The sequence below is a fragment of the Accipiter gentilis genome, chromosome 1 (genome assembly GCF_929443795.1).
Source record: "Accipiter gentilis chromosome 1, bAccGen1.1, whole genome shotgun sequence".
NCBI lineage: Eukaryota > Metazoa > Chordata > Aves > Accipitriformes > Accipitridae > Astur > Astur gentilis.
In genome coordinates, this window is record NC_064880.1 from 5,557,103 (window position 1) to 5,576,779 (window position 19,677).

At 38.1% G+C, this 19,677-nt stretch overlaps 1 protein-coding gene across 24 annotated transcripts in view; it reads left to right on the plus strand.

Annotated features, from left to right (window-relative positions):
* KIF1B (kinesin family member 1B) overlaps window positions 1-19,677 on the plus strand; it is a 93,822-nt gene that overhangs the window by 59,833 nt on the left and 14,312 nt on the right. For 8 of the 24 annotated variants that reach the window (XM_049794721.1, XM_049798385.1, XM_049799252.1 and 5 more), the window contains 13 exons: window positions 2,378-2,471; window positions 3,250-3,398; window positions 4,012-4,190; window positions 5,177-5,314; window positions 6,081-6,329; window positions 11,778-11,896; window positions 13,729-13,814; window positions 13,962-14,091; window positions 14,455-14,614; window positions 15,224-15,314; window positions 15,904-16,022; window positions 17,013-17,068; window positions 17,581-17,781. In XM_049794721.1, the coding sequence (XP_049650678.1) occupies window positions 2,378-2,471; window positions 3,250-3,398; window positions 4,012-4,190; window positions 5,177-5,314; window positions 6,081-6,329; window positions 11,778-11,896; window positions 13,729-13,814; window positions 13,962-14,091; window positions 14,455-14,614; window positions 15,224-15,314; window positions 15,904-16,022; window positions 17,013-17,068; window positions 17,581-17,781 (1,771 nt within the window). The remainder of the gene's footprint in view (window positions 1-2,377; window positions 2,472-3,249; window positions 3,399-4,011; window positions 4,191-5,176; window positions 5,315-6,080; window positions 6,330-11,777; window positions 11,897-13,728; window positions 13,815-13,961; window positions 14,092-14,454; window positions 14,615-15,223; window positions 15,315-15,903; window positions 16,023-17,012; window positions 17,069-17,580; window positions 17,782-19,677) is intronic. The other 16 variants (XM_049803559.1, XM_049804348.1, XM_049806993.1 and 13 more) reach the window with 3 other exon arrangements.

Consider the following 19,677-nt stretch of genomic DNA (forward strand, 5'->3'; position numbering starts at 1 on the left):
ACCTGAAATTCATCCTTCATCTGTTGCTCAGTGCCAATTATTTTTAAATACTACCATAGTATCAAGTGCCAGGAGGCAATCTTCATTCCTGTTTTTCTGCTTAGGGAAATGGTACCTGTGTCTCTTTTTCATTATGGGAAAACAAACTTCAATTCTTTTACTTAGTTTTAAAACTAATGTTTGTTAGTGTGGAGTCAATAAAAAGTGTCTGCTTATATTAGGCATTTATTTATCTAGGTATGTAAATGTACAGAAGATACACTTCCTCAGCTCACAAGTCTGAAAATAGAGAAGAAAAGAAGCGGGTCTTTGTCTCTGAATGAATTTAATGTGCCTGGGTTTTTCATGCTGGAAGTAGAATTTTCACAGTGGAATGCTCCTGATTTTTGACCATTCCCTCTGCAGCTTTTCAGTTTCTCCAAAAGAATCTGATCAAAGATTCTACTTAAACACTAGTTGAAGAGCTTTTAATTTCTTCATTTCTACAATCTAGCCGCTCGAAATGACATCCTCAGATTATCTACTTCAGCCTACAGGAAAATAAATTATTTTGCCCTTCCTTGCAAGTAAGAGAAGCTTGTTTCTGTCACTTCACATCTGACCTGTTTTATCTTGGTTTCAAATGTAATAGCATTATCTACATGGATGGGGGAAAAAAGATCAGAGAGAGTGCCTTTATGTTAATTTTTAAGAGTATGCTAGGTATTTCAGAACTGTAGATAAGTCTGAAACTCCTTATTGAGTCTAGGATAGTTTTTTGGTGCATCATTAAGAATTTCAGAAGGAGTATCAAAAAAAAAAAAGGATATATGTTTGTTTTGTCTGTAGTTCTTTTGCTGCTGGGCTAAGGTTTACTTACAGTGTATGTATGTAGCTATCTTGGAGTGAATGGAGCAGACACACATGAAGAAGAAGGACCATTTTAGCCAAATAAAATTTCAGGAGGGAGTTAGAAAATTAAAACACAGCCCTCATACAAAGGCCATATATCTTTAATACTTCAGTTTTCTCTCCCTAAAGGTCAAGGGTATTGAATTCCTTGTACTGAAAATTCTGCAATTTCTTAAGAGTACAGCTACTGTTTTTTAAAGCTATCTCCAGGAAATATTACTTACAAACTTAAAACAATGTACTTCAGGTTTATCGCCTTTCCATATACCATTTAAAGGTCTTTCTGACTGAACTTGTGTTAAATTTCATGCAATCACATTGTGGCAGCGTTAAGTACTACGCTTGCTGTACAAAACCAAACTAGTGTAGCTGTTTAGGTGAGATGCTTAAATAGGATGGGAGGAAAGTGTAAAGCTTGCTTTTGATAGCTGTTAGACTTAAGAATGTATTACTGCACACAGAGCATTGGAGAAGAATTTTAGATTTGGGAACTGTGGAGGAGAGAAGGTTGGAATACAAGACGAGTGGCCTGAAGAATTCTCCTTACGAACTCTGTAACACTCTTAGTGAATTGATGTTGCAACTCTTGTATAAAAATCCTGAGAAGCCAGTTTACCTTGTGTAATATGTGCCAAAGGATTATCTTCAAAAAATAAAATATAATAGTGAAGTAGGCTCTGAGACAAGGAGCACAGTGACTGTGACTGTTCTAAATATCTTGAATTTGTATTTGTTTTACCAGCAAATAATAAAAGGGTCATTAGGTCTTAGTAGCATTTATTTCAAGGCATGATTATGCTGAACAGGAAGAAAATGGTATTACACCAGAAGGTATTGTTGAAGTGCTCCTTGTGGGTAAACCTCTCTGCACAGACTTCTCTGCCCACTTGTCAAGGTGGTGGTATTTTTTTCATCTTCTGATATATGAAATACACATGTGAAAAAGTGATACATCCCAAGAGGAAAATCTAATTGAAAACAAAATATGTTTGGGTTTTTTTTTCTAAAATCTGAAATGAATTTTTTTGTATCAAAAGGCAAGTCAGTGGTGCTGTTAATCCTTCTCTTTGAACAAATGAAGCTGAATCCTCCCCTTTTAAACTTATTGCTGTACTTTTCTCTATTTCTTCCTCTTTCCCTACCTCCCTGAAAGCAGCAAGCAGGTTCCCCCAAAATCCCCTTTTTTTACTTTTTAGCAAAAAAAATCCTAAACCTTTCCCTCTTACAGATACTACAAGCACGTATATCTGATGATTTTAGAAAACAACACTACTGTCTTAGTTGTATTGGCCTCCTGTCTTCTCTCTTTTCAAAGACAGATTGTACTAAAACAATAGATGTTGGTATGTGACCTGCTATCATTAACGGAAATGTCTTTATGTATTTGTTCTCTGTGTCTGTCATTCCATCTGAGGTATTAGTCTCTCTTAACTGTTCTCCTTGCTTTTGTCTGTCCTCCTACACGGTATCTTCTCTCTCCCCACAGGACTATGAGAGTAAGCTGCAGGCCTTACAGAAGCAGGTAGAAACACGATCCTTGGCAGCTGAAACAACAGAGGAGGAAGAAGAAGAGGAAGAAGGTGAGCTTGAAGCTAAAAATAATTTGGATATAGCAAAGCCTAAAGGGACGGTTGCTATAATATCTCTAGTAATAGATGGAAAACTCGCTTTGGAAAGCTGCTCAACACTTCATAACTTCTTGATCTGTAGTCTTCACAGCATAAAGGGATAAATTCCTATTCATAGAATAAATTCCATATGAACAGTAGGTATACATACCCAAATTAAATTGATGCACCAGCTAGGTTAGTTGAACTATAAGCTTTGATTTGGTGGTCTTGAATTTGAAGGAATCTATCTCTTCTTGGCACTAAAAAAAGTTCAGGTGTCTCAAACCAAAATAATACTGTTGCCTTTGTTTCCCTGTTTTGATGTTGAAATTTCTTTTTTCTCCTTGACAGGAATTCTTGTAATTCATGCTGTGGCACGTCTATAAAATTCTATTTCTGGACAGTAGATAGGGTTTCTTAGTCCCATAATACTTCCTTTCATTCCACTGTTTCAGTATTTGGCTTTAATAGTTGTTAACTAATTTAAAATAACAGGAGTAGAATTTATTTTGTCTGTTCCAACTCTCCTTACTTGATGATTATATCTCCATTGCTAGTGGTGAGGAAGTTTGAATCCAGTTTTTCCTCACTGAATAATAAAAATGCAGGTTTTTGGTTTTTGTTCTTCTCTTTCAGAAAAGGTGTTGAGAGCTTGATGATGCAGTTAGCAGTAGTATTAGCTACTGCATGTGATGCTTTAGAGTAGAAGCCATGGTGTTTTATTTCTCTGTTTCTTTGCTCTTCCTAGTGCCCTGGACACGACATGAGTATGAACTCGCACAATGGGCTTTCAGGAAGTGGAAATTTCATCAGTTTACTTCACTGAGGGACCAACTCTGGGGAAATGCAGTATATCTGAAAGAAGCCAATGCAATCAGCGTAGAGTTAAAGAAAAAGGTAGGGACATGCAGAGTAGTTTTTTGACTTTTCTGACTCATTAGTTTTGACTGTATAATCCTGCTCCAAATGCTCGGAGTTACTTGTAGTCTTTGAAGTTATATGTATCCTGTTTTTTAGTTTGGGATTTAAAAGGGTTCAGAAAATCATGAGTCTCTGATTTAGACCTCTGGCTGAATGAACATCCCATACAAATCTGGTTGATGCATTCACCTCTTCTTCATTTCCCTTACGCTGTTCCTGTCAGTATCATAAACACATGTACATGTACAACTCCCCAGGGCCCTGTCTTTTCCTTTTTGCTTTTAACTTCATGTGGTCATTCATGGTTCCAAGAGAAGTGGATGCTGCAGGATGTGCTAGGTTTATAGTTTTCCAGACCTCTGCTAGCTGTGACAATAAAGGCAAGATACATGTACTCAGCTGAAAAATATGTTTTATGCCATTTTGAGACAAAAAAAAAAAAAAAAAGTGATGTAAGAAGACTTGAATCTGTTCAGACATGAAAGTTAAAACTGGCTTTATACGTTGCCTTAGGTTAGGTCTCTGTCCCCTTTGTGATCCTGATAGATGACTTCTCAGAACTAAAGTAATTTTTCTTTTTTCCATTCAGGTGCAGTTTCAATTTGTCCTTCTGACAGACACCCTCTACTCACCGCTGCCACCAGAGCTTCTGCCCACTGAGTTGGAGAAGACCCGGGACAATAGGCCCTTCCCCCGTACAGTGGTAGCTGTGGAAGTCCAGGATCTGAAGAATGGAGCAACACATTACTGGTCCTTGGAAAAACTCAAGTATGTAAATGTTACCAGAGAACAAATTTCTTTATATCCAAGGAGGTTCACTGAAAAATTTCACCCGTTGGTGTTCATTCTCTGCTGTACTTTTTTTTTCACCATGTCCTCTCAAATGCCAACTTCCCAGACAGTGTGGTATGTTTTAAATACAAGCTTTCTAGATTATTTGAACAAGTGCATTTGTTCTCCAGCATCTTACCTCGCCTCCACATTGAATTTTTGTAACTTGAGGTTAGATTTTATTTTTTAAATCTAGTAAGGCTCATCACAGCTCATCTCTGCATTAATTTTTTTTCCACATTCCTTTCACTGCAAAAGTTTCCTTCCACCTGCTTTTGTATAACCTGGTAGTATGAGGCATAATTTAGAATAAAAAGCTTAAATAAAGAAGATTCTATTTTTATGGAAGCTACACAAGTTCTGACTATAATCTGAATTCTTTTCATCATATTCTTGCAAATAGGCAAAAGACATATGTCTTTTCCCCATTTTCTAAATACTGACTCAGGAACTTTTTTTCCACTAATAACTTCCAGACGAAGGGTCTTGCAGTGTGAAGCACTTGTTTCCTGCAGTTAAATAAATAAATAAATAAAAGTCTATAATGGAGTCAGTTTGCTTTTAAAACAAAATGCCAAAGTTTCTGGAGTGGAATGCAAAAAACCTGCCTAAATTACTCAGCAACATTGTCTGATGCAAAAAAGGAAGACTATTTGCAAGTTTGAATGAAATCCAAGATTTACGTAAGCTTCTGCAGTGACCTTGCCTTGTGCTTAGTGGGCTTAACCTACAAAATTTTTCCCAGAATCCCTAACGTCAGAGAATTAGTACAGTACCAAACTCAGTGGTACAGACTCCTCTGTTGGTTGTTCTTCCTTTCCTATGTGTAGTTTGGTATAGGTGAAGTTGGTGTACCCCACTTTGTGTTCTCTGCTTTTTTTATTCACTCTCTTAATTTTTTAATCCTGCTTTCTTCTGTGCAGGCAGAGGTTGGACCTGATGCGTGAGATGTATGACAGAGCTGGGGAAATGGCATCGAATACGCAGGATGAAAGTGAAAGCACAATGACAGGCAGTGACCCCTTTTATGATCGCTTTCATTGGTTCAAGCTTGTTGGAAGGTATGTGACGATAATCTCAGCTGCTGGTACACTGGTAACTGTTGTCAATTCTGGATGAACTTTGACTTTGAATGTGGTTGTAAACTGTATGGCCACCAGTGTTAGTTGTGTGTGTTGTTTTTCAGGGATTTCTGATAGACTTAAAATATAGTGAAAAACAGAAAATGTTCTTTAGAATGTTGCTGGTTCTGGTGTAATCTTGTAGAACCTGATTTGACTGACCCCTTAGTAAGTTACAAGTTTATTTAAAAAAACAAATGTAGCTAGCTAAGTTCTGTATAAAGTGGCTGGAGCAGAGCTGTGAGAATATGAAGAACACTGGAAACTGAGGGGAAAAGTGGCCCAGGGCCTTACTTACATATGTGGTTCAAGTAGTTTGGTCGTACCCTATGGAAATACCTAATATCTGATGGGATTCTTTAATCTTTCCTGATGTTGGCTGCACCTTTACAATATTTTTATTTACAAAAATGCTACATGTTGGAAATAAGAATGGTAGCTCTGCTAAATGGATGCGCTTTCAATATCTGTGTGTTCGTCCATGTTTATATTCATTTTTCATTTGCTTTCTGCTCAGTTCAAGGATGCTCTTTTTCCTGACTTTATTAGCAATCCCTTCCCTTACGTTTCATTGCAGTCCAGATGGTTTGAAGCCTTTGTTTGTTGTTCAGGTGGTCTCTGTGCTGATGGCAACAGACGGCTGTTAAATGAAGCATTCTTCTTTCCCCTCACTCTGTTAACTGGTATTCCGTTAACTGATATCTAGCTCCCCTATATTCCATGGCTGCGTGAATGAGCGCCTTGCTGATCGCACGCCCTCCCCCACTTTCTCCACGGCTGACTCCGACATCACTGAACTGGCTGATGAACAGCAGGATGAGATGGAGGACTTTGATGATGAGGCCTTTGTGGATGATACTGGCTCCGACGTTGGAACTGAGGAGGGATCAGACCTCTTCAATGATGGGCGCGACCCGTTTTACGACCGATCCCCTTGGTTCATTTTAGTGGGAAGGTTGGTGAGGTTACTGTGAGAATGGCCAAAAGGGACCAGCTCTTGCTATATAGACTGCAATGGCTTTGCCTTGTGCTGCATAGAGTATCTGTCAAGACAGCCAAAATATCTATATACATAAATTGGAATTGCCAGAGAATGAGTGTAGTTTAACATTAAGTTTTAAATCCCCGTGTCAGAGGCCACGAAGACCTAAATAATAATTGAGAAAATAACCCTTAGATGCAACAACATGAGTAAATCTATTTCTAGGTAACTTGTCACAACATAGACTGAATGTGGTTTCGCTTATGTACAGTATTTAAACGTTATTTATGGAATGCTCTATTTAGCCATTGCAAGATTGCTGAGATAGTATTGCAGTATGTAATCTTCTCCCGTAGAAGAGTCTCGGAGTACGGTGAAAAGTCTTTAAGTCCACTCCACTAAATCCATTTTTTGAAAACTCATTTAACGTCCTCTGTGTCTGAAGAGAAAAGATGCCATGAGGAGAATGAAGAATGGTCCTTTCTGGATGAGGAAAAGAGTATTCTTTGAGATGATTTGGCTTCTCAGATTATGCATGACTCTTGGTAGCAAGTTTTATGTAGTGAAAGGTCATTGTCATTAAAATTCACTGGCTGGAGGTGTTTATCAGCACTTTCCCCATGCACCATGCTTGAATTCCTGAAACAAGTTTGCTTAATGTATTTTCGAGTATTACCTATTTTGCCAATCTAGATACGATTAAGGCATTATTAGACTTTAGTCTGTGGTGTAGAACCTAAGGACAGCAAGTTGCTTTAAAAAAAATGTAGTACTTTGCACTGTTTCTTCAAAGATAGTCTTGCTCAAACATGTTACTCATAACAAAAAATAGATTTTATTTAGTGACTTTGCTCCCCTCTCTTCTTCTCCCACTCCCCCAATTATGATTTTTTGCTCATTTGATCACTCTGTAAGCCAATCTACTTGTTAAAACAGTAAGGGAGGTGGTTACCAGAGGTGTTGTACAAAAGAAAGGATAAGACTTCATGGCTGGGAGAAGGGAGGAACAAAGGAGAAGGGACCAGAGCTTGGTTTTATCCTTTTCTGTGACTGCAAGCAGGGAAGGCTTCATGGTCAGGAGGATGGGATCATTTTGCAGTTTCCTCAAATGCAGGAAACTTGTTTGCATTATTTGTGAAAATGAGGGACTTGAGTTTGTCAGTCTTTTATCAAGCTTTTGGATCAGTTTAGCTGTATTGTCTAACCTCATTCTTTGTCTTTAGTGGATCTATTTACAAGCTGTGATTAAAACTTGGAACTTCCTTGATCTAGTCTTTGAAACGAAATTTACAGTTGCTTACAGATGCAAGAAATTGCGTTAGTCCTCTTTGATCTCTCTGAATTTGTGTGCAAGAAATTGCGTTAGTCCTCTTTGATCTCTCTGAATTTGTGCCCTTACGTGCAATGTCTGATAATGTGTTTTATAAAATTTAATTCTTTCAGGCTAATCTGATCCACAAGAGTCAGTTTGGGAAAGCCATCCTAACTGACTTGGAAGTGGTTGTCAGCTAGTTAAAGCATATGTGTGCTGTCTGCAATGGCAAGGGCTGCTTTCTTATAACAGTGCTGCCATACTCAGCGTATTCTCCTGTTGTGCGTGTTCTTTCAGAGCAGGACCTTCAGTGCTTGGGAAAAAGTTGAGCTATTCATCTTCATTTCACAAACTCTTCAGGAAGCACAACACAAGCTGAGCAAATACAGTGTATAATGAAAGCAGCCGTGCTTCCTGGCAATTACACAGCTTGCTTTCCGTTTCCTTGTATTAAAAAGAATACTGAGCTCTTTCTCTATAGGCAGACATATGAAGCTGCAGCAGTTAAGGGTACTAGCCTGAACCATGTAAGCTGCATATATTAAGGAACTCTACTTGGGTTGTAAATTGTATCGAGGAATGAAACAGCGTGTATTACCTCTGAGTAGACAGCTGAATGACTTTTTCCCAGTTGCTGGCTTCTATTCTGTTCTGTTTCTATTCCTGTTCTGTTCTTCTATTGTGCTGATTCTGTCAGCAGAAAGCTGTTAGACTGTTTAGCACCACTGAGTAGAAACTATTTTGATTCCTCAGTGTCTTCCAGCATGAGAATTCTACTCTTGAGCAGTGTGACTTACAAGTATCACAGGGTATGTCCGTCTACATAGATATTGTCTTGAGCACAAGGTAGTGTTCAATTTATAACAAAACGAAAATTCCTTAGCACTTTTAACTGTGTGCTGTTTTGTATGTTGTGGAATGTGTAGGACAAAAATAAAATAATATTTAATATTTGGGGGGGGCACTCATCAGCAATAGTGAGTCCAAGTCATGAAGGAGAGGAGGAGGAGGAGAAATTGATCATGTAGTTATCCAACTCCTTGGGCATCACAGTTGGTTTTTTTCCTCACTGTGCTGTGACTGTCTTTTATTTGTACTGTAACTATTAAAGAAAAGGAAAAAAAGAGCTGGTCCCTTTTAGCCATCTCTTCTGGCATGCTGGGCTGTCTTTAAGTCTGATTCTATTTAATGGTGTGACATATCAAGCATTTGCTGTTTTTAAGGGAGGTGGGAGAGGACTATGGGATATTTTATTTAAATCTTGAATTGGTGTGTTTATTTAAGAAAATATCCGTCGTCATTCTGAGTTCTGTTGTTTTTGTTTTGATTTTTTATAAAAAATTGTGTTTGTTAAATTTCATTTCTAGTTTTGTTGTGAGTATGCCATTTTACCTCACCAATCTTTCTGCTAATACAGCTCCCCCTCTTTCAGTCTGCTGGGCTAAGGTGTGGGGGGACACTTGCATACAGGATGTTTGGGGAGTGGGAGTCTTCCCAGATGTGGGAAGAGGAGGAGGATAACCTTAACATTTCATCCACTCCTAACTTGGTACTGTCTTGTGATGAAGCAGATGGAATGGCACTGGAAGGCAGTATTGCTGCATAAACCAGCTCTTTTCTCTGTACAGCAAATGTGCTATTGCTCTCCATTCTACAGAAGAGATCCAGCATTTTCTTCACCAAACAGAAAGCTTAAAACTTTTTGCATTGTGTGCTTTTTCTTTCTCTAAGTTAAAATGATTGCAATGAGCTAGGGGACTGGATGGAAGGCAGTTAAGGAAGATGAGAAATATTTTTTTCTTTGGGGTGGTCATTTTACTGAGGTGACAAAATTGTAGTTGCTAATAAAGCTGAATGCTTTGGCTGTCATATGTTGAACAGCAGCTTCAGAACTTGAGCTGTGCAAATAAAAATGTATTTTTATTTTTCATGCAGTTAATGCTTTCACTTGCCACTAGTTTGGCTTTGAAGTAGGAAGGCTTCTGTAATGACTGCCTCTTTTAGTTAGCGAAACTGTCTCTTACTGTATACATATCAACGTAAGGCTGTTTAGATTCCTTTCTGTTGGGGAAAAATGTCTGTTCTCCCTAGCCTGAAATGCAGTTTTCAGACTGTGTGTGTTTTTCGTGTTGAGCATATTAACTACGTACCTTCCTGAACTCCATCCTTGGTCCAGTCCAAGTGAACGATTCCAGTTTGTTAGCGTGAGGAACTGTTTTCTTGTATGGTGGGATGCTGCTTTCTCAAATGAGCACCACCTGAAATTTCAAAGCTAAAAATGAAAATGTTTTCTTAGAGGAAAAAAAATAAATTAAACTTCTCATTTTGTTACTTTAAATTTAGTCTCTTCTCCCTTCCCCTGCTTTATCAGTGCTTACCTCACTTTGGAGCAGACTGAAAAGGAATTAGATCCTAATCTTAGTCAAGTGTTATGTTGCAGTTGTTTTTTTTTGTTGTTGTATGGTTTTCTTCATTTTTCATTTTGCTACTTTTATAGCCTTATTAATCATTCTCTTCTCTATTGCATTTTGTCACCACTTTGGTTTTTAGCAGTATTTTTTTTTGTCTCTCTGTTTCACAACTGACACCTGTTTGACTACCTTGTCATTTCATTCATTCTGGGAACGGGTGTGTGAACCCAAGGAGAAACACTTACCTTTTCTAACTTTGGTCCTTAGCTATGTGTCAGAAGGAATTGAGTTCGGATCAGTCTTGCTGTGTTCACGGAACAAATTCTACAGCTGTTGTCTCCAGACAGAGACAGTGAACATCTTTATTTCTCTCTCAGTCCTCTTTTGTCATGCAGGACTTTCCCTATGAATATTAAACAATAACAGTTACAAATTTGAGAAATTAATTATGCTTAATAATGAAGACTAATAAAAGGGACTGCAAGAAGGAACTCCAGTTAAACAAATGACTGGTGTTTAGCATAATTTAATATGCAGAAATTCATAAAAATTACATACATAATTGGTTAGTCACTTTAAATTTAATGACTGGTAAAACCATTGGTTAAACTTCTATGTATCTCAGTACTCTCCTGAACTCTGAAACAGCTCACTTAATAAATAAAGCCTTCCATTTTTTCCCCTTGTTGAGAGCCATTCTTTACCTGACTTGTTAGGCTTCTCAGCATTTAAAGTTTTTTAAACTCTTGCGATTTATTGCAGAAATGTAAAATAATAATGTTAGTCTAACTTTAATTAAAAATCTGTACAATAAAACTTATTAACTTATTGTTCCAAAATAGACCCTACTTGTATGTAACTTTAAAAGTTAGCATATAGCAGGATCATCCAGTACTGGGCCTAAATGCTGCTTTTCCTACTGTAAACTGTAATTTCCAAATGATTGCTCTAGAGTACTGTTGTGGTGTTTTGTTGTTTGTTTTTTGGTCTCTCTCTCTTTTGGTTTTGTTTTTTTTAAAGAAATAAATACTCCTAAAGATATTTACTGTGAAGACTATGAGTCTTCCACTATCTGTATACTCACTCAGTGAATCTTCCAAGAAACCTAAAAGATGACTTATGGTTTATTGGGGATTTCTGATTACTCTGTATACCATGCTATCAAATGAATAGAGAAGAGAGAAAACATTCAGTCGATCTGTTTTGAAGAGTGTTCTTATACGTTCAGTAAAATATCTGAGGCTGTGTGAACACAGTAGATCAACTCCCTTTTAATTTATCACTTCAAACTACACTCATGGGGTGGAAAACTCAAACAACTCTTTGTACTCAGTAGCTCCTTAGTAGACTTCTACCATCTTGCTAACGGCTCCATTTACAACTGTAGTGCATCTAAAATTATGTTCTATAAAGCCATCATCTTAAATTGTCTCCTTCATATGTTTTGTAACTCACTAATATAAGCCCTGTGTCTCTAGTATACTCTGATTTAGATAATTTTGTGGCTTCATTTAGCTTTGACACTGCTGCAGAACCCTGTGTGGCCAATATGGATACATGACCACAGTGCAGGTCTAATAGGTGGAGTAAAGTAGACTCTGGAGATTTGAATGTCCCATTAGCCAACCAAATACTGCAGTCTGGTTTTGCAGATGATTGCCTAATGCTGTTTGTGTTTTCTTTCCTTCCTATTACCAGAGCATTTGTATACCTGAGCAATCTACTGTACCCGGTGCCACTAATTCACAGAGTAGCTGTTGTTAGTGAGAAAGGAGAAGTACGAGGATTTCTGCGAGTAGCAGTGCAAGCTATAGCAGGTGAGATACTCTTGAGAGCTTTACCTTGCAACTCTTCAGTACACTATGAATAGCTGCAGCTTTAAAAAACAGGCAAACAAATCAAACCATTCTCTCTTACACTCAAACCTGAATAATTTTAGTGTTGCAAAGAACACTTGTTCTTTATTATTAACTTGCTTTTGAAATTCTTTAATTAACGTGAATCATATGGACCAAGTATGAATAAATCTTGAAATAATGATACTGACCAGAAGCTTTTAAGATGATGGTGTTGACCAGCGAAGTTTATACACCTGGCAACTAATGCAACACTGCTTTTTAAGAGTGAAAGGGCTAACTAGTGTCAGGAGACTTTTTAACTAAAAGCAAAGGTTTTCTTTCTGGCACCTGGTATAGACAGCGGACAAAGGTACATGCAAGTTGGATAGTTGTGGTGACTTGCAGAACAGTTAAATGTACCAAGTGTTTGCTTCTTCCAAACTATCCTTTTAAATGCACAGATATGTGCTCCTCCATAGTCTGACTGAAAAGCATGTGAAGCACTCACTTCCTGAACTGATGGTTTTCAGTGTAGTATAAACAGAAATCAGCAGCAGTTTTCCATTTCATTGCCTCACTAAAATGTGTTGAGACCTAGAAGCTGCTTTAACATACTGTTTAATCACCAAGAATTATCAACTTTTCAGAAGAGAAGGGTAGACATATGGGGATGGTGACTGCTTCATCCAGTTTTCAACTGCCATTGTATGCATGCCAGAGCTTAACTGCAGTCCGCTAGTCGGCTGCTAATATTCTGTACTTTAACAGTATGAGGTGAGCTAGTTGAGTTTTACTGTTGGTAGTCAGCCATGTCTTATCTATTCTGGTGAGAGCACAGATACTTCCCATAGTTTGTCCTTTCTAGCAGTGGCTAACTGCCAACATTTCTGTATTGTTTAGGTAGGGTAACCCTGGAAGTTTCACTCTCCATGGGAACATAGAATGAAATCTCAGACTCTGAAGATGTGTAAGAATCGCTCTGGCAGGGACTAAAACAGCAAATTAAATAAAATCTGGTTTAATGTGTACAAAATCTCATTTCTAGTTTGTTTTGGTCTCCTTAGCATTGACCAAATATTTCTAAATAAATATTCTATGTGTCCATCCAAATAAATAGAATACAGCATGGCTAATAGAAATTGAACTGGGGACATCCCCTGAAGAAGAGCCATGGCATTATTTGGTCCCAAAGCAAAGCTTCGGAACACATTCTGAGTCTTGGGATTTATCCTGCAAGAATGCATTTACTGTGGAAAAAATAGCTGGTGTTTAACCAGGCCTCATTGTTGTCAGTCTCTGCAAAGAGGAGAAGGTTAAATGGGCAGATTGTGTGGACAGAACTGCTGTTTAAATTTACAGCGTGTACTTGTGAAGCTTTGCTAGTGTTACTGCTTAGTTTATGGCTACAGAATTTTAGATGGCAGTTTAAATCAACGTAAGTATATGTTCCCATGTGGGTTGTTGTATTATAGTATGTTAATTTACCTCAGGTATAATAATCAGAAGTAAAAAAAATAATCAAAATGAGTACTAAAATTGTTTTGCATTCAAAATCCTCTGAAGTTAAGTATAGTAATGTTGAAAATTCATAGCCTGTCTTATTACTTTCCCACACTTGAGTTCGTGACGGATAGATTTCTGCTATGACTTTTTCCAGCACTTACTCTAATCTGTTATTGGTTGACCGGAACCAGGCCTGTTCTGCTTTATGGACTGGTTGCCATTGTAATCATAATTGCCATTTAGATAACTCTGAGGGTTTTCCCTACTCCTCCCCACCTTTTTTTTTTTTTTCTTTTTCTGTTTTTTAGCTGATGAAGAAGCCCCAGATTATGGATCTGGTATTCGACAGTCTGGCACTGCTAAAATTTCATTCGACAATGAATATTTTGATAAGGTAAGAAGTCTTAAAATTGAGTTAGGTTTCTTTGAGTGCGGTAGTTTGTGCTTCTAAATAAAGACTTAAGTATTGTGGGGGAAGAAGGGGACAGCAAAACCAGAAACTGCAGGAGTCTGTTACATGCTACTTAATTTAATTTTTCAGAATGATTTTTCTTCAGTTGCCATGACTCGCTCTGGACTGTCATTGGAAGAATTAAGAATTGTGGAAGGGCAAGGACAGAATTCGGAGGTTACCACTCCTCCAGAGGAGATAAACAGAATGAATGAGCTAGGTAAGCAAGAAATATGTAGTAGTTTTGGAGAACTTAAGGGAAATCTGGGACACTTTCATTCAGTGATAGAAAGGGGTTCTGAGTGTCCTTCAAGAATATGATATGTAGGGAGAAGTGTAACTGGTGGGTTGCATGTGATAGATGCTGGAGTTATTCATTTGAAGAACTGTGCAGAAAAACTGTTCCCAGGTATTTGGATCTCTTGATTATCAGCGAATAATTGGGGCTCAAAAGAAAAACAAAAAAGTGTGATGGGACTAAACTGTTGCCTGAAGGAATATTTTAAGAAAAGAAAGGAGAACAAAAAAAAAGGGGGGGGGGGGAAAGTGATTTCATGTAGGATGTTTGTGTCTCCTCCCTAAGACTTGAAGTCAGCCACTTTGGATGGAAAGATGACTATGGAAGGATTCACTGAGGAAATTGGTGATCACTTGAAACTGGGTAGTGTGTTTACCTTCCGTGTGACAGTGCTACAGGCCAGCGGCATCCTTCCTGAATATGCAGATATTTTCTGCCAGTTCAAGTAAGAATTTGTCCTTATTTACATTAAGCAATTAATGGTTTGACAGAGAGTGTGAAAATAGTGCGCAATGGAGGGTCTGACTGAGAGCTTTTCAAATCAGTGGCAGTGTAGTATAGAGAAGAAAAACACCTTGTCAGTTACTGGAATTCCTGTTACGAGCAGTACCTGCTTTGTGTTAGCATGATGTTAAGGAATAAAGTTTTGCAGAAAGGAATTAAGAATTGGAGTGGACTCTTAAGTTACTAGTTAGAGATATCTTAAGGTTTTGCTTGATAACGGCTTTTAATGTGAAAAATTTGATATTAGATCCTACATAGGCTCAACTGGAATGAAAGCTATATGACCCTTGAGTAAATCAGTAGCTCTGAAGTGAAAGTGTTCTTTGGCTTAGTTTCTTAAGAAAGAGAACGAAAAATGGGAGTAATAAAGACACAAAACAAGTACGCGAATTGTGGTTCCCAAGTCTAGGGTATTCCTAGCTTTTCAACTCCCTGTAAAGTTCTAGCAGAATAAATTTATGGTTTCCTTTCAGTGTTGGGTTCATGGCACAGCAATCTTCATTAAACTGTTCTGTGGTGGGGTGGGGGTTTTTTTGGGGTTTTTTTAAAGCTTTTTACATCGGCATGATGAAGCTTTCTCAACAGAACCTCTCAAAAACAACGGTCGAGGGACTCCCCTTGGGTTTTATCATGTTCAGAATGTAAGTAAAACTTCAGATGAATACTAAGTGCCTGTTCTAGCAGTGGGAGTTATGTGTATCCTTCTGGTTAAACTCATAAGGGGTGTATGGAAAGGGGGGCAAGGGGAATTAGTAAGAATAGACAGTAGGAGGAGTGATCAGGTGAATGATGTAATCCCCAATGGAGAACAAAATACAGAATGATTCTGTGTGGCAGATTTAACTCTTCTGTTTCACCTCTACTTCCTACCTTTGAATTCTCTGTTTCCTTTCCAGGATGTTCAGTGAAAGCAGTCTAGAATTCAGGAAGTAAAATACACGTGAATAGCACTGCTCATGATCTCAGATGAACTGAATATATCTATTTTTATGAACTGTGTAATCCTTTGGTTACATGTAGCCTCCTCTTCTCCTACTTAAAATGCCTGATATTGAGGCTTTCATTTTCTCCTTTATCAGAGAGTAGAATTAATGCCTAAACCAAAAAGGATTACAATTGGTTTTACTGCAAGTGGTGCTAAACTGTATGAAAAATACAGACTCCTAAAATTCACACTTATAACATTTCTTATTTGTATGGCCCATTTTCTTTCCTTACTTTGCCTAATAGATTGCTGTGGAAGTGACAGAATCATTTGTGGAGTACATCAAAACAAAGCCCATTGTGTTTGAAGTCTTTGGACATTATCAGCAGCATCCTCTCCATCTGCAAGGGCAGGATCTCAACAGGTATTGCTTGCTATTCTGGCATAAAGGCTGTTTATGATCATGCTCTCGTTAGCTCCGCAGTTCAGGCAGTACTTTTTCATGCTCCTGAAATTATATAGCCACACCCTCACAAGCAGGATTCCTGACTGAGGTAAGAGTGTTGGCAGAGGCCTATTTACCCAATGTAGTATGTTTTGTTAGTCAGCGATGGAATCGTTCTACCATCTCAAATATGGAAGGCTGTCTGCCAATACAGCTGCATCCACCCTACAAACACTGTGGTGGTAGAATATTGTACTCAGAACTTCAGTGGTGATCTCAGTGAGTTCTGGGTAAACCTTAACAGTGCTCCAAGATGCAGGTTCCCTCAGGGCAACTGGCCTGATGCGTGAAGGCAGGATGACAAAAGAACAGAGATGAGATTAGGGGGAAAACAAAAGGCTCTCAACCTTTTGATTAACTAGTGCCAAAGTTGCTAAGTGTTTGAACTTTGGTATTAGGGACAGGACCCCTAGCTGTTGTCCTCTTCATAGCTTAAGGGAAGAGGTTATTGTCTGGATTGCTTGGCCCAGTTAGCCCTCCTACTGAAGGCAGCAGCTGCGAAGAGGAAGCACGTGCTGGTTTTAAAAGGAAATGCCAGCTGAGGCTTGTTCCTTTTCCTGAAGTTATTTTGGGAAATGCCTGTTACCTACTTTTAAATATTCAGTGCAGAATGGGGGTAGAGCAGTTGGAAATGCTAAATTTTTTTTATTATTATTATTCTTCTACTGACAGCTAGGAATAATTAAGTTAGAATAGAGGAAGGACATAGGTTAGTCTGAGAAGTGTGCTGAGTCCACTTGTTTTGCTGACAGGTGATATTTACCTGGCTTCATAGGATTGCGAGGATATTTTTACGGATAAAAATGGGTGGAAGAACTGTACTGGGTGTGTGTGTATACATAGATGCATGTGTGTATTTTTATGTTTAGCTGTTTCTATATATAGATAACTCTTTTCATTTCTCTATAGTCCTCCACAGCCTTCCCGAAGATTCTTTCCTCCCCCCATGCCACTCTCAAAGCCAGGTGAGAAGTGTTCTCTAATTCTGTACATCACATGTCTGCTACTGAAAATGAAGGTTGTAGTGTTTTTCCTAAGCTATTCAGGACACCAAGAAATGTAATGGAGTGAATGTTGGCATTGGATCTATCTTGCTGGCTGTCTTCCTTTTTATGTGTTCTTTTCCACCTTCTCTTGGAGGAAGTGCTTCTTGGTTCATTAAAGTGTAGAATGTCATTCCTCAGGTGTTGACAATATTCTATGAGGTCTGGCTATGGCTCTTTATGTGCTTACTGAGCACTTGACTGGAATTTGCTTATTCGTTAATCTCTTCATCTTTTTGCTCTCTAACATTCTTGTTTAGTGAGTCAGTCTTGTTGAAATGATCCTTGGTTTTCTTTGCTTAATTGTAATAATGCATGCTGAACTCTTCTGTGGGTTTTTTTCCATTTCACCTTTTAATTTCGTGCTTCTCCAGCTTTCTCTCACCTGCATATTTCTACCATCGTTTTTTTGGTATGTTCCATTCCCTTTGCAGACCATGAAAGAAAAATTGAGTTGATTAGGTATCTTATGTCTGGCTATGTAAACGTGCATGTGCTGAACACGCTATCCGAGCATGCCAACGTGCTTGCATCCTCTGCTGTGGCTGCTTTCCAGGATGGAGCTGACCAGCTGCCACCTTTTCTCTTTCTGCCTGTTCCCAGTTGTCAAAGTGAGCGGGCTCCTAAACGAGATGGTTAGTAGCCAAACTTGATCTATGGTAGATGTAGAAGTAGTTCCAAAACGTGCTTCAAAGTTCCTTTTTCCTTAGCTTTATCATGTAGTATTTTTGGGACTAGAAACTGCCATGGTTGCGGTCATGGAAGGATGATGCAGTGCCTAAGTTTAGGGCTATTGTAGAGAGAACCATATAGAAAGTCTATAAACTCCAGTGTGCTAGTTATCACAGATTTTTCTGTGACACTGGATCTGTTCTCTGAAACTTTCTGGACCTGCGATTTCTTTTTTTTTTTGTGTGTGTGTGTGTTCTGCACATAGTCTTGTGATATTGGGATGAGAGGTGCTGCATATGAAAAAACAGCTAGCTGTAGAGGAAACAGGCTGCTGTGTTCTACATAGGTTTCCTTGTTGCTCATATTTTTTTGCCCCTAAGTGGTGTTCCTCACTTACATTTTCATTCTGTTTTATTTAAAAAAAAAAAAAAAAAAAAGAGACTACACGCTGGTTATTAATTGTGCCAGAGCAAGTCCATGAGAAGTTCTGGAACTGGCTTTCATGTTTAGTTAAATGTGTCTTTCTGTTGTTTTTCTCTGCTGGTGCTTTTGAGTTTCTCTGCTTAACAATACATTTGAGTGACTTGTGTGTTTGATATTCCTCTTGCTATCAACAGCATTGAGTCCAGCTGTAATGAGTTCATGTGCAGCTACGTGGTATGATGGTTATAAGAGAGTGACTATCCTGAGTAATGAATAGGAAGAGTAAATGATGACACTGAAGCTTGCTGCCTAACATGATGGAGTTGTAGTGCTGTAAATAACTGACTCTTGTAAAATCTGTCCCTCTGAGGTAGCTGCTATTTTACCCAGAGAAGAAACAGAATTCACATTTTTGGGTGTTTGTTTTTGTTTGTTTTTTTTTTCAAAAGAGACTACACAGGCACACCTTTTCTTAACTGGGGACTCTTATGCCTTTCCATTGCATGGGAAATTAAGTCATGGTGGAAGCTGAATGATAAACAGAAGTGTGAAGATGGGAGAACCTAAAGAACACTTGAGCAAGGGAAGAATGGGGCTTGAGAGGCGAGAAGGGAGAATAATTATTTGGCTTAATAAATGCAGTGAGTTTAGTATGTGAAAGGACTGGAAATGGAAAATCAATTGCAGAGTTACAAAAATACCTGTCAGTACACAGGAACTAAGCTTTAAAAATGTTCCCATTTACAAAAATGAAATGAGCGAACAGATGACAGAAGTCATGTAATGATAGCTAAAAAGGTGTGATATAAGTACCTGTGAAGGAATATCAGCTTATTTCTAGAATTTCAGTTATCGCATTTTTTTTTTTTTAACATGCTTTGTCCCTACATTTGTATGAAAGGAATTAGGGGAGATCTGGCCAGTACTAATCACTAATACCCAAACATAAGGAGCCCAGAAGCATACTTTGGCAGGATTATGGCTCTGGAATAAGTCTTGTACAGCCTTTTTGCATACACATTATCTTATTTAAACCGGTACAGGAGAGTAGCAATTTGTAACATGAAGAAGTGAAGACCGAAGTTTTAAGTTCTTGATTTTTTTATTTATTTTTATTGTGTGGGGAAGGGCAAATGTGCTTTATGGGTGAGTAATGTTGCAGATGAACAGCCCTAACCAATTCTAAATCACAAACTGTTAAGCCATAAAGTAACTGATGCACGTTTGAGGAAACTCGTTTTCCGTGGATCTAGAGAGACTGCGTATTTTTACAAGCTTTTTGAATACATTTTTGTTTCATTATTTAACTTTTTTTAATCTAGTAACATAGATTTAAAAAACAACACTTTGAGGAATAATGATTGCTGTAAGCAACATAATTTTCATGGAAAAAGTTGTGGGCTGCATATGAACAGAGAATACATAGGATCACTGAA